General features: G+C 27.9%; 1 protein-coding gene across 1 annotated transcript in view; it reads right to left on the bottom strand.

Annotated features, from left to right (window-relative positions):
• Window positions 1-2,718: 2,718 nt before the first annotated feature.
• LOC111620856 (protein flightless-1-like) overlaps window positions 2,719-14,615 on the bottom strand; it is a 96,007-nt gene continuing 84,110 nt past the window's right edge. Inside the window, exons 22-23 of the mRNA XM_023362856.1 lie at window positions 4,981-5,089; window positions 2,719-2,766 (exon numbers count right to left, since the gene is read on the bottom strand). Of these exons, the coding sequence (XP_023218624.1) occupies window positions 2,719-2,766; window positions 4,981-5,089 (157 nt within the window). The remainder of the gene's footprint in view (window positions 2,767-4,980; window positions 5,090-14,615) is intronic.

Below are 14,615 nucleotides of genomic sequence, written 5' to 3'. Positions count from 1 at the left end.
AGTCAAACCTCATTTTTCGAATGTAATTTATTCCTAAAAACATGTTCTAAAACTGATTTGTTCTAAAACCCAAAAATATTTTCGCATGTAAAGCAACACAAAATGGATTAATCCATTCCTGACTCAAGTGAGGAAAAAATATATAGTGGTGTCTTGTATAACGTACACCTCGAATAACAGATGCTGCGAACAACAGACTTTCTGTTTGGCTGTTACATGACTCGAGCAGTGGACTGGCTGTGAACAATGGACTTTCTGCAAACAAGTGCAAATGATGTTTCCACTCTTTTTCTGTTGCCAACGACAATCTGCTATTTTTATAATATATTAGTATTATTAGAATATATTATTAGTATATCTGAAGTACAGAGCCCCGTTGTGATTCAGCTTACTCCCTTACATCACCTCAATGCAGGGTATTTACATTTATTCAAGTGTTGTGCAAATCATGGTTTCTAAAAAAACAGAAAGGTGATTTCAATTGAAACAAAGAAAGACATCATCAGAAGGAGTGAAAGTTGACAAAAACTTCCTTGTCAAATGGGGAGAGGTTCAGGAGTTTACCAACACTCATTGTCCAAACAGAGCTGAGGCCAACAGGATCAATGATCTCTACAATGACACCTTTGCCCGTCATTTCTGACAGGTGTTGTAGAAGAGAAAGAAACAGACCACCTTGGACATGTTTGTCAATAAGCCAGCTGCCAAAAATCAAAGGATGGAACAAGAGGAGTTGACACTGCAAGCTCCTGGTAGCCTCTCCTGAATCTAACTCTGATTAAAAAACAATAAAAAGAGACCTGCTGCAATGTGTAAAAAGTCTGTATCTGTATGAATGTGTGAAGAAAGTGTACCTCCACCTCCTCCTCACAACATCTCACTACCTGGCATAATTGGTGACTGCTCCATTTTCAATTTTTTTATGGAACAGTAGGATTATTTTATGCTGCGGAACGAATTATATGTTTTAACATGTATTTCTATGGTAAAATGCATTTCATATAATGGACTTTTCACTTAACGGGCGTGCACCTGGAACGGATTAAGTACGTTATACGAGGCACTACTGTATAAAATTTGAATAATGATGTTTTTAAAAGCTTTTTACATTAAGTGAACATAAGAATTTTTTTTTAACCTAAACATGTTAGAATTTGAGCATGTGCAATAGTTTTGATTTAAATTTAGAACAAATACAGAGAGGATTCTTAATATATAAAATGTGATTAAAGAAATTAAATAAAATACAAAAATAGATAGCTAAGATGAAATACAATATAGAATTATGAGTAAATAAAATAAAATAAAAGCTAAAAAAGTTAAAACAAAAATAAAGTCTACACTTTATTTTTGTTTTAACTTTTAATAAAAGTTATAGTTTAAATTTTTATAAAGTGATCTATATATCATGGATTTCTACAGTAGAGAGTTGCAGGGTTTTAATAAAGATATGTATAATGACTCCTAGATGAACAAGGTTCTGTGATCTAAATATCACTTAAGAATGAAAGTGTGGACCCATAATGGTATAAAGTTATTATCTAATAAATTTCTTGCAAGGTCAGTGGAGGGTGTGTTATTTTTACATCATCCTGGTATTCATTTAAATGATTTAATAGCTACTATTTACATAGTTGTGGCACCTATGTAAAAGATCTTTGTTCCCATTTGCACTTGCTGTAATGGGACTATATACACTCCAGACTTCTCCAAAAGGGTAAGAGAATCTTTATTATTACGTAAAATTCTGTGGAGTGATGGTTTTACTTTAACGGTAAGTGTGGCCCCATGTCTTTTGTAAGCTCAAACTATTTGTAACAGGCCCTAAGTATGAAATAGGAGGTTTTGCAAATATTAGGTTCTTGTTTTTTATCGTTGGAATGGAGGGTGATGGGTGGGAAGAGAGAACTGTGGATTAAGTTGATAAATTTAAACTTTGAGTTTGTATATCTAGCATTGCATACAATGGTAGCTACTATTTGCAATTCATCTTGTATCAAAGCTGAAGATGAGGGGCACAAATATGACCTGCAAATGAGAGCAGATATAGCTGCATTTACCTATCCCAGAAGGCTGGAAGGAAGAAGCTATCCATTTTCTTATTTTATTTAATTTCTTTATTAATCACATTTTATATATTGAGAACACACACTGTATTTGTCTTAAATTTAAATCAAAATTATCACACTGTAATGTATCATGTGACACAAAAAGGCAGGATTACACAATTAGGCTTCAAATCAAGTACCAGGCCTGAACTTAATTGGAAGCAAAATACAATGATCCAAAATAACACTTATATAAGTAAAAATTCACAATAATGTTTATTAGATTGAACAGTATTGTATATATAAACAACATTGATTATAACAAGAATTAGTAATAAGTATATATTTCAAATATTAAAATAAAAAGTCAAGATCAATTATATACAAAATAAACAATCAATGAGAGAAATTATTTTTCATATAATCAATCAAATCTCCACCTAAATAATTAAAGAAAGAACATATTTCTTACAAGCTGATTGCTTATTAAAGAATGCTAGGCAATTTGCTTCAGTGAAGGTTACTATCGGGAGCTACACCACATCATTGAACTGGTGTGTCGTCTTTTTATCTGTTCACAAGTATAACTATGCACTACCCTACTTACATATCTGCACGTCACAGGATCAGTACTCATGTAAATTAGTACATTTTGTCTTTATTTTTAAATTTAGCATTTTTGGGGTTTCTTGGGAGTTACCATCCTTAAAAATAGACTCTGAATAAGAAAATAATAACAAAATAATTCCCAAAACATAAAATAATGATTGGACTTTGACTCCTTACAAAACACATTTGAATTCTAACATGTTTAGGTTAAAAAACATTCTTAGGTTCGCTTAATATAAAGAGTTTTTAAAAAATTGTTATTCGAAATTTTATATATTCTTACTTTGTTTGAGGATTACATTTTGAAATGTTAAAAGTACTTGCGTGTATTTAATTCATCAAGTAAATAATTTTAATATTGAAAGATAGTACAATTTCTTCCTTGTACATTTGGCATTGTATGTGAGTATATGAATTTTTGCATTTACTTTGAAGGCAGCATTGTAAGATCTATTGGTTGCCATTCTGATCAGCATCTAATTGACTGATATGTATAAAATGAAGAGTTTGAAACAGAATATATGGAAAGATGCACACACTCATATTATATACAGTATATCTCAGTTACGGCTCATATCATGGGAAAAATATTTTTCAAAGATTTCCATAGGAAAATTACTTCAGCATGTATAGAACACTCAAGCTTCTAGAGCTGCATGCAGGAATTTAATGACAGCAAGTATCTATTGAAAACCTGATGTCTATTGGAGGATTTATAGTTCACACATGTACTACAGTACAGTTGATTATACAAATAAATTTGAATATATTTAATAAGTAATAAGATGCATCATGATTTTGAAGTCAAAATTTAAAATTGTTTTTAATGAAGGAAATTTTTTTATTAACCAATTATATTAGCTTTTGTTCAATAACAAATTAGAAAAAACAAACACAAATTTCATGATATAAATAATGCTTGGTACCTCCATTTTCAGAACTTTGTATATACTTTTAATGCTGCCTTCATAATGTAGTTGTAAAGGCATTTTTAATGTTAAAAGAAGTCTTATTCAGCAAAATTCATTTAAATGGATACCTCTGATCAGTACATTCAAAAACATCTATTATTTAGGATATAACACACCAAATGGTTTATTTGCAATAGCCTATAATTATTATTTTGAATTGCAAATGTTAAATGGATCTCTTTTTCAGATAAATAAAGATGGATAAAAAAAAAATGCACCTTTTAATCAATGAACTATAGTAATATCATCTACAGTCAACTCATGTTAAACTGAATTAGCAATTCAGTTTAAGTTTAGGGGACAGTAGTTAGTTTGCTTTATTGAAAATTTGTATGAATGATTTTCAGGGTCAAGGTTGTATAATTTACAAAGGTAAAGTTAATAGGCAATCAAAAACTTTAAATTATATTATTTTGAATTAATTCACTAAATAAAATTAAATAAAACTAAATTTATTTACCAAAATAAATAAATGATTTTAAATGATTTTCAAATCAAACGAATGGAGGAGGAGATGGTATTTGCCATTTAAGTGTAGAGCAGTATATCAGAGTGATTAAAGAAAACAAAGCTAAAAGAGATCAATGATTTTTTCTGTTTAAGATTGAAAAGGTAGAAATTATTATTTGCCTCCAAAAAAGTAAAAAAAAGCCAAATCTGGCATCACTTTATGCACCCTCCACAATATTCAAACTAGCATGTGTTGCATAGTACTGCATCTATTTAAAGGATGAGCATCCTTAAATTTTAATCTTTATTTTCTGAGTACAGTAGATGGTTTACTAAAACCAGATGTTTGAATTGCTCTACAATCAAAGGTCAAATCTGTCTTTGTTCACTAGAAGAAAAAAATTATTATACTCAAAATAGAACATTTATTGCAGTACCACTTTGCTTTTTACACTTTTTGATGTAAATAATAAAATCATTATTGAAAATAGGGTGATTTTTTGGGGTTATGAAGATATTTTACAGTTTGGTTTAACAAATTCTGGTAAAATTTTTGTTTGCTTAATTGTGTAAAAATTAACATTTTGTCAGGGAAACAGCAAAATTTGCTTTATCAGTGTTTGTTTTAAGGTGAGTTGATAGTATTTAGTATTTATCTTTCTAATATGCTATTGACTGTATGATATGACTTGTCTTTAGAAATTATATGATGTTGAAAACATAACAAATAGCAATATATAAATATTAAAATTTGTATGCATCATATAATAATGTTTTATAACCCAGGCAAAAGAATTTATAAAAATGTATATAATCTTAATAAAATAACAATTATTGCATTAGATAATAAATTTCAATACTCATAAAATTAATAGTAATATAAATATATTAAAATTAAATACTTTTAAATCAGCTCCAGTTCTGGCAACTGACTGTGCTGTACGAGTGAAATCTACTGCAATTACATCATCCCAGCCTTCAAATTTGCATTTGAATACTTGTGGATCAGTACTGAAATGAAATTAAATGTGTGTTTAAATACATGTTCAACAATATATTCAAATATATATTAATTAACCAAATTGTTTCTTTATAAGGTTCTATATACACATTTATTACTGTAATTCTTATAACTTTCCTATATTATAAAATTATAATATATTTATTAACTTATAATTTTTTTGAAAATTATGTCTTACCTTAGCTAGATTTTCATAGCTAGCAATAGATTGTATTAAATGTTATGTAAGTTTTAAATAAGAAAATCTATTGGTAAAAAGGATAAAAAAGCACGAGGCATCAATCAAGTTAAAAAATGCTCAATTATCTTGGTTTTTACATTGTAGTGAAAATAATATTAAAATTTTGTTTCCCAAAAATGATTTGTATCTACAGAAGTTTAAAGAACATATAGTGATAAAAAATAACAATAACTTAATTAACTTGAATAGCAAGATGTTAATAGATGACGTTTGGAATGACATCATATATAAGAANTCAAATGGTGAGTCCGTACCCCAAGGTTCCAATCTATTCTGGGGTATACGTTCGTTCTTCTTGCTTCTTGCACTCGTCGACGTCCTCACAACCAGAGACCAAGCCAAAGAGTGACTGACCCTGCGGTTCCTCTCGTACCGCGCAGGGTTATTCTCCCAACGACTTCCGTTTTCGCGGTTAGGGGTCTTCTGCCTTAGGGGCGTTTAGTCATAATCCCACAAACAATAGCTTCGCGCCACTGGCAACTCGACCAATCACATGTACAGTACAAAGTGTCCGTTACAAAGAGAGTAAATTTGAAATTTAATCAGGAAAACTTTCAAGTATTAAGATGTATATGAACATGACTGCAATGTCAGGATGATCTTAAAAAGTTGTGTGCACATCACTTCCAGGTAAAATATTGTCAATGTTAGTGCTTGTGCAGAGTCAGATTCAAGCATATTTTTTTCTCAAAAATTATTTATTTTAAATCAGCAACCACACATGCACACCGGGTTGTATATAACAAAATATGATCTACTTTAACCTATAACTAGATCCAGCTGATTTAGCTGAAGAAGAACCCAGAAGGGGTTAGGAAAACGTTTGTTTTGGAAGATTGAACTTTGTAAACACTGGTTATAGGTTCAAGTAGGTCATATTTTGTTTTAATTATTTATTTAGTGAAAAAAGTGTTAACTGCATGCCATCCAGTTTGAAAGATAAAGATTTCAAATTTTTAATGAAATTTTAAATATAAGAAAAGTTGAAAAATATATGATGTGGTGTCTATGAGACCCTACGCAACTGAGAGATTAAATGATAAACAAAAATCTAAATAGTAGTTGTCAAGTGACTGAGAATANGGATTTATAGTTCACACATGTACTACAGTACAGTTGATTATACAAATAAATTTGAATATATTTAATAAGTAATAATTTTTAAATCTTAAACAGTTTTTATTTGAATAGTAAAAATGAAAATTAGAAATAGATAGGAATAGAAACTAAGACTGGATTTTCAATTCTTACACATTGAAAACATTGTTTTTGAAATAATCAAGATTTGTGATAAATTTAATGGCTTTAAGATTACTTATTAATATTTTAAATGAGCTTATCAAGTTTTAAACTTGAATAATTCAAAGTTTAATTTTCACTTAATTAAAATATTCATTTACATTAAAAAATATTTCTCAAGAATAAATGTTTTATGAGAAGATAGATTTTAATCATTCATTTGGTTTTAGAAAATGATATATTTATAAGTTAAACCAAATTAAAATAGCAACTTAATTAGAATTCTTCATGTATTCTAACTGGAATTTCTTGAAGAAACCAAAAGCTTTTTACACTAGTAGTCTATTATTTTCTCACAGATATTCTTTTTTCCATGTAAAGATTGCCTGATGATGGGCGTTAAAAACATTAGTAAGAAAAATAATAAACAGCTAGTGTAGAAAAGTTTTGAAAGTGGCTTTTGATAAGATTTTTTAAACTTATATTATTTCAGGTAAATATTTTTCTACACTTTTAATGTGTATCAAAACAGCACAAATTCAAGGTGTTATTGGAAACAATAAGCAGATTGATAATGCAGATTTATGGCAATCTTGTTTACCATATACAGTCTTGAAGAAAGCATTACATTTTATAGATCATGAGGTATGAAGTATAATTAAGCATTACATTGTATGAAGTAACATTAAAGTCATATATTAAGTGTTTGTGTGTTTTAATTTAATAGAAGATTTATATAAAATAAAATAAACTTTTAACTATCCAGCAATAAAAAATGTTTAATAAAAACGTTTTCAACCGTTTTTAAATGGCCATCTTCAGTTGAACCAATATTGTAAGTTAAAGATAGTTAAAGGTTTATTTTATTTTATATTATTTATTCATTCCAGTATAAGTTCTTGCTTTTATTTATTTAGAAGATTTATATAAATTATTTGGCAATAACTTTGAAAAATGTAAAATTGGAAGATTTTATTTATTACTAATGTAGAAACCTACATTATAGACAAAGATTTTTCTAACAAAGTTTTGGAAAATTTTATTTTCTCAAAACTTTTGGGTGATTTTTGATCATGTATCTTAAAAATTCAATTTACTTTTGATAGTATTGCATAATAGATTAATTGAATTTCTTGATCTTTTAATATCGGATTTTGAGTGAGAAAAAATATAAATATTTTATGTTTTATGTTTATACAGATTATTACAACAAAGCTTGACTGATCACTTCTAACATAATTTTTGGTTTTACAGAAGTTTCAAACAAACACTACTCATTAATATGATTATGATTATAATTTATATAATGCATTATAAATACAATAGATATTAATCATATGAATGAATAATATAAATGAAATAATTCTTTATATAATATGTACTGTACATATATATTCTTATGGTTTTAGGTTTAGCAAACTAAATAAATTAATAGATTCTTTTGTTATTTTTGGTGTATATTCAATATTTTCTCTTTTATCATTAATTATATTTTTCCACCTGTTACAACATAACATAGGAAAGTATTGTATTTGTGTCAGATTTAACCCTCTAAATTTTTTACAAATCCTAAAACCAAAAATATCAAAAACTAAAGGAAAAATTGGAGTATGTGTATGTGTTCTCATCTATTTCATTTAATATCTCAGAATGGGGAAAAATTATGAAACCAAATATATTATGGTAACTTATATAAGGGCCATTGTTGCTATTAAATAAAGCACCAACAACCGCTGTATGTCATCATGCTATATAATGGCTATTATAAAATACAGTGGTTGTTAGTGCTTTATTATTATGTATTGGGTTTTTTGGGTTGTTTATATTTGTTGCTATTAAATTTTGGAGTACAGAACTCAAGAGGCTGGGAAGATAGAGAGGTGTTATGTGTCATATTTCAAATGGGGTTGGGCTTAATGAAAATTTTACTTGTTATTGGCATTTACAATATTTTTAAAGCTTATCTCTGTTCTCAAATTAAGCTTTTTTATAATAATCAATATTATAAAAGTTATTTTTTTAATAACTTTCAAATAATAACTAAAATTTCAGATGGCATCACACACAGTTTTAATTTTGAGTTATTGTCATGGTATTTTTTAAAATTAAATATTTTTTAAATGAACATTTTTATCATAATTTAACTAAATTACTCCTTTTAAGCCTTTGTTATTATTTAAATTTTATATCCTAATATAATATAAAATTATTGGACTTCCTAATTGTCCCCTCCTGTTAAATGCCAGAGAAGTCAAGCAAGAGCCCTTGACACCGTTTTTTTGGAACTGGAAGAAACTGGACATTCTTAGAATTAATGGATATAATCATCTAATAAAATTACAAAGTTTATATCATTTTTTGAATATTTGACTTTTTTTAGATATTTTAGTAACTTTAGTTCTCTCCAATTAATTGGGGCATTTCTTTATAATACTGTTTTAAAAACTTATGTCCACTTCATTTCTTCAAATTGATTGTAATATTGTTTTGTGATAGTCTTTGTAGAAATAGCATGTACTCCATTATCAGTAGATTCTTTTCTTCTGCATTAGGCTTTTTCAATACTTAAACTTTTAAAATTTCAATAAACTGCACTTTATTGTCATATATTCAATAGCTTTATTTCATAAAATTTATTTTAAAAATTTTTTAAACTTTGTTTTAGTGGTATTAGAGTATTGATTCTTTTTGTTGCCTGTAACAAGTATTTGATTTGGAAATATGCATATTCTCAAAACAAGAATTTTTAAAATAAAATTTTAGGTAAATTTTATATATAGTGTATTTTATTGACTTTTTAAATAAGGAAAAAAAAAGAATTAATAAAATAAATAGATAAAAGAATTGACTAATATTTACATTAGTTATTTTAATAATATAGACTGTGTATAAATATAAGAAATAATTACTAAGAAAAAGATAAAATGTGTAATTTCTTATCAGACAGTTTATTTTTATATGCATACATATTAATAATTATTTTACAGGTAAATGTATGCAATAATTTTAGAATTACTAAAATATTTGTTAAATAGACTTTTTCAATATTTTAAAATGAATTTTCAGGTTCAATTAAGTGCTTTTAGTCTTATTTGCAATAATATTAAAACAACACAACCATTTACCAGTAAGGAATTTGAACTTCTGAAACAGTTTTTACCTTGGTGCTTTACAAGTCAATTTCCTGCCTTTCGTCAACGTCTTCTTGCTGAATTAAAAAAGGTAGACATTGTTTCAAATATTTTCAAGAAAAATATTTTTGTTAGTCTTTAAAATAATATATTAATCAGCTTTTATCAACTTATGAAAANCTTTCCTATATTATAAAATTATAATATATTTATTAACTTATAATTTTTTTGAAAATTATGTCTTACCTTAGCTAGATTTTCATAGCTAGCAATAGATTGTATTAAATGTTATGTAAGTTTTAAATAAGAAAATCTATTGGTAAAAAGGATAAAAAAGCACGAGGCATCAATCAAGTTAAAAAATGCTCAATTATCTTGGTTTTTACATTGTAGTGAAAATAATATTAAAATTTTGTTTCCCAAAAATGATTTGTATCTACAGAAGTTTAAAGAACATATAGTGATAAAAAATAACAATAACTTAATTAACTTGAATAGCAAGATGTTAATAGATGACGTTTGGAATGACATCATATATAAGAATTAATCATCATCTGAGTAATTCTTGAACTCTGGAGTGTGTCAGATTTGAAGGACAATGTTTTGGTTTATTCATCCAACCACTTTATGTGGTTATAAAAGTGATTAGCAATATTTGCCAGATATAATCAATTTTAGCTTCGTATTAAGAAAATCTAATATGAAGATGGGGAAACAATCATCAAAACTTTAAATAAGTTTCAACTTACTGCCTTGCCGTTATCTATTATAAACTAATAGTCTACAAGCAATATATTCTAACAATAATTAAAATAACTTATTTCTTTAATACAATAAACATGAAATAAATATATTTCCACTGTCTGTCTTTCGTTATCTTGAGAACAGAGTTAGACAGATGAAAGTTGAGACCAGATATGGAAAGCTTAAGGGCAGGAACCCCGATTAACTATATATGAACTTCTGGTCTAGACTGGAAGCCACATGAATTCTATTAAAAAATTTGTCCCCTAAACAGAATTACATAAATGATTAGCATGACTGTTGATATCAGGAAAAGTATGATGTACAGGAGAAAGATGCTATTAATTTAAAATATATAATATATTCTCAATTTATTTAATTTGAAATCTGTATATATATTAACAACAAAATGTTCTGTCCCCACAAAAACTGAAACCAACACTTTACAATGAAGCAGTGTGTAATTATGTCACTCAGGTTGCAGGGGAGTCTACAATTTGTTCCTTGAAACCATCCATTTACTTCCTCTGTAGATTCAACATGAATTTATAGAAAGGGTTAACAAAGGAGAAGAAAAGGTCTTTGTACAGGTATACCTCGCCTTACGTCGGTAATTGGTTCCAGGAGAGGCAACTTCTCACTAGGCTAAACCACAAATACCATTCCCAGTTCTGTATTTTATTTATAAATGCATTTTTAATAATATATGATTAATAAGAATCNAATAAATTGGAACGTATCTATATCTTATAGGGGGGTCGACTGTATTTTATAATTTTTATATAAATATTCAATTTCACTATATTTCAGTTATTATCAAGGATCAGAGACAGTGGAAATATTTTATTAAAACATATGAAGAGAAAAAAGAGTGATAAAGAGGATGTTCCAGAATTAATTAAAATTTATAAGGTTAGTATTTATGTATGTTAATTCAAGTAAATATTTGTATATTTTACTTCTTTGTTCTTCTTGATAACTTACATTAGTTTATATCTCATCAATAAAATTTATTTTGATTTGTTATGAAATATTTTTCTAGTTTCAAAATGAATGGCAGAAGAATAGAAAATTATGAATAAATAATTAAGCTACTAATAATTTTATTCTTGTTATAATGAATAAGAAATGTAAATTTGTGTTTGCATTTTATTATTTATTATTGGTGTACAAAATTAACAATATGTAGTAATGCAGTTTGTCGTATATATATGTTATAGTGAAAAGTTATAATGAAAAGTTAAGTGAGAAACATGTACTTATTTTCAAAATAAATTTTAAATTTAGTTTTAGACTAATTTTAAATCCATGATCTTTTCTTAAATAATTGATTACATTTTTTTTTACTATCAACTGCTGTTAAATATTTTATTACATATAAGATATTTTATATTTTATAGTCGATTTGTTTACTGAAAATTCCACTAGTAAAATACTGAATTTATAAAGATGAATTAATTATTTTTATACTACTTGATTTTCTTTTTTATTTCATAAGTTATTAAAGTACAGGATGGATGGTAAAGTTGCCCTACTTAGACCTGTATAAAGTCTGTTCTCATTGACATATTTTGATGAAACTTTGTATATACGTTATATGGACCATGGAGAAAAGGAAAATGCAAAAAATATTTAGTGTAAATTTCTACCACTAGATGAAAAAATGGCATGTGAAGAACAAGAAACACAAAATGTTGTGAATAAAAATGAATTTTTATTCACAACATTTGTTCAATGTGCAATCATTTGCATCAGTCATGTGTTCAAAATGCCTTACAGCTTGTTCAACAGTAGCCCAATAGATTTGTCAAGGAATTGCAGCAACATGGCATGTTATGCTTGTTTTCATTTCAGGCAGAGTTCGTATGCTTCCTCTATAGACACAATTTTTCAGATATCCCAACAACCAAAAGTCACAGGGTTTCAAGTCTGGAGAATGAGGAGGCCAGGCATTTGGAAACTTGAAATTACCCAATCATCTCCAAATTTGTCATGCAGCAGTTCATTCACTTGTCAGGTAATATGCATTGTTGTCCCATCTTACATTAAGACAGTAGTCTCTAAACATCCTCATTCTTGTAAAGCAAGAATGACATGATGCAGCAGAAGTTTACAGTAACTGGCACTCGTTCCAGAACATTTTTTAGGGCCTTGTGGTGTGATTTCCTCAAAGAAAAAGGGGCCAAGAATGAAGTCAGAAGTGAAACCACACCAAACAGTCATATAAGCAAAGTGCAGAGGCTGTTCATGCACAACATCAGGTCTTACAGTATCCCATATGCGATAGTTCTGAGTATTCACTGTCTAGGGTGAAATGTGCCTCATCTGACCACAAAATGTTCGATGACCATGCATTGTCAATGGCTATTCTAACCAAAAACCAGTAAGCAAACTCTGTGCATTGTTCTGGATCTTGAGAGTGCAGCTTTTTCAACATGTGGATCTTGTACAGATACCATTGTAAAATGAATTGCATAATTTTTTGAATTGTAGACCAAGGAAGAGACAAATCAAATGACACTGCTCAAGCACTCACCGAAGAATGTTGGGAAGCGTTTGCTCTGTCAATCACAGCAACAGCAACTTGCTCCACAGTTTCATTTGAAATCGTTTTCCGACCTCTTCCTGGCAATACACTCAACTCTCCAGTCTCTTCAAATTTGTTAATTATCTTTCTCAAACCATAGCTGACATAGACCCTATTCATAAGCCTTTCAAGCGTCGATATTATCGTAGTGCAGCCAAACCATTACTGCCGTTATGATAAAACAAGTTTACCAGTAAAGCTTGATCTTTCTTCTATAAAGGCATGATAAAGAGTGATAAAGAACAGCATTGACTACTGGCTTTTTAAAAGGTTCCTAATTTGCATAATGTCTGCTGCATGCACCATTTTTTCACATAGTGGTAGAAATTTTAGCTAAATATTTTTTGCGTTTTCCTATTCCACATGGTCCATATATCATATATACCAAGTTTCATCAAAATATGTCAACAAGAACAAGCTCTATACAGATCTGAGTAGAGCGACTTTAATTATAACCACTTGTGCTTGTATTTGACTTTTATTTTATCTTATTTGATTGTTATTTCCTAAACATTTGCTTGTATTTTTTTTAAGGATAACATTCTTCTGCACTTAACTTAAATTATAGTTCATAAACTCTTAGTTTATATATATATTTTTTAAATGATAATAGCCATTTTTATCAAATTAATTTGTGAATAGGACTGAACTATAAATTCATTAATAAATTATTTCTCATATCTTATTCTTATAAATTTTGTTTAAAGTATATATATAAGTTGCTTTTTGCATTTTGCTAGCAAAAATCCAAAAAGTATATGGATTGTCCTACCATATTTACTATTAAAAAAAAAAAAAAACAGAATAAAGATCTGGATTCCTGATTTGAGTTTCCTTTAAAACTTTTAAAAAAATTTTTATCAAAGAAACTTTGATGACTCAAAAAATTTAACATGAGCCTTTAATTTGAATTACACAAGTTCATATTTCAGGAAATGCCTTGTTTTCTGATCTTTGTTCCATTCAGTTCCAAACCTGTTAAATTGTTTATCAAATAAATATTTTTAGGTAATATTTATAGATAGTATATGAATATGTTGTTAATTACATATCTTACTGTATAAATTTGGAAGAAAACCTTTTTACTTTTATTAGAATATCTCAGATTTAAATTATTTAATTTTTTTAATCTCTCATTAATTTTATATGAAATTTTATTGAAAAATTGAAATAATAGAAAAATAAAAAAAAATATTTAATTTAAAAACTAAAATTATGCATACATATCACTTATGACTATGAATCTGACTAAATACATAAAAGTACAAATCTAAATTATTATTTAGAAGTAATATTATATTAATACAGGTAACCCCCGTATAACACGGCACTTCTATAGCATGGATTCGCTCTAACACGGTTCGAGAATTGGTACCATCCCCCGTATAACACGGTACTTTTATAGCACAGATTCACTCTGACACGGTTCGAGAATTGGGTAAAACCCTCGTACAACAGGAAATGTAATAAATTTTTACATACTTAAGTAATAATAGTTCACGAAAATTATTATTTTCGTGAACTATTAGTACTTAAGTATGTAAATTTTCTCTTCTCGCCTTCTGTCGATACAC

Source organism: Centruroides sculpturatus, unplaced genomic scaffold (genome assembly GCF_000671375.1).
Source record: "Centruroides sculpturatus isolate CEXI.00-Female unplaced genomic scaffold, Cexi_2.0 scaffold240, whole genome shotgun sequence".
Classification (NCBI taxonomy): Eukaryota; Metazoa; Arthropoda; class Arachnida; order Scorpiones; family Buthidae; genus Centruroides; species Centruroides sculpturatus.
This window is presented reverse-complemented; position numbering and strand designations above follow the sequence as displayed.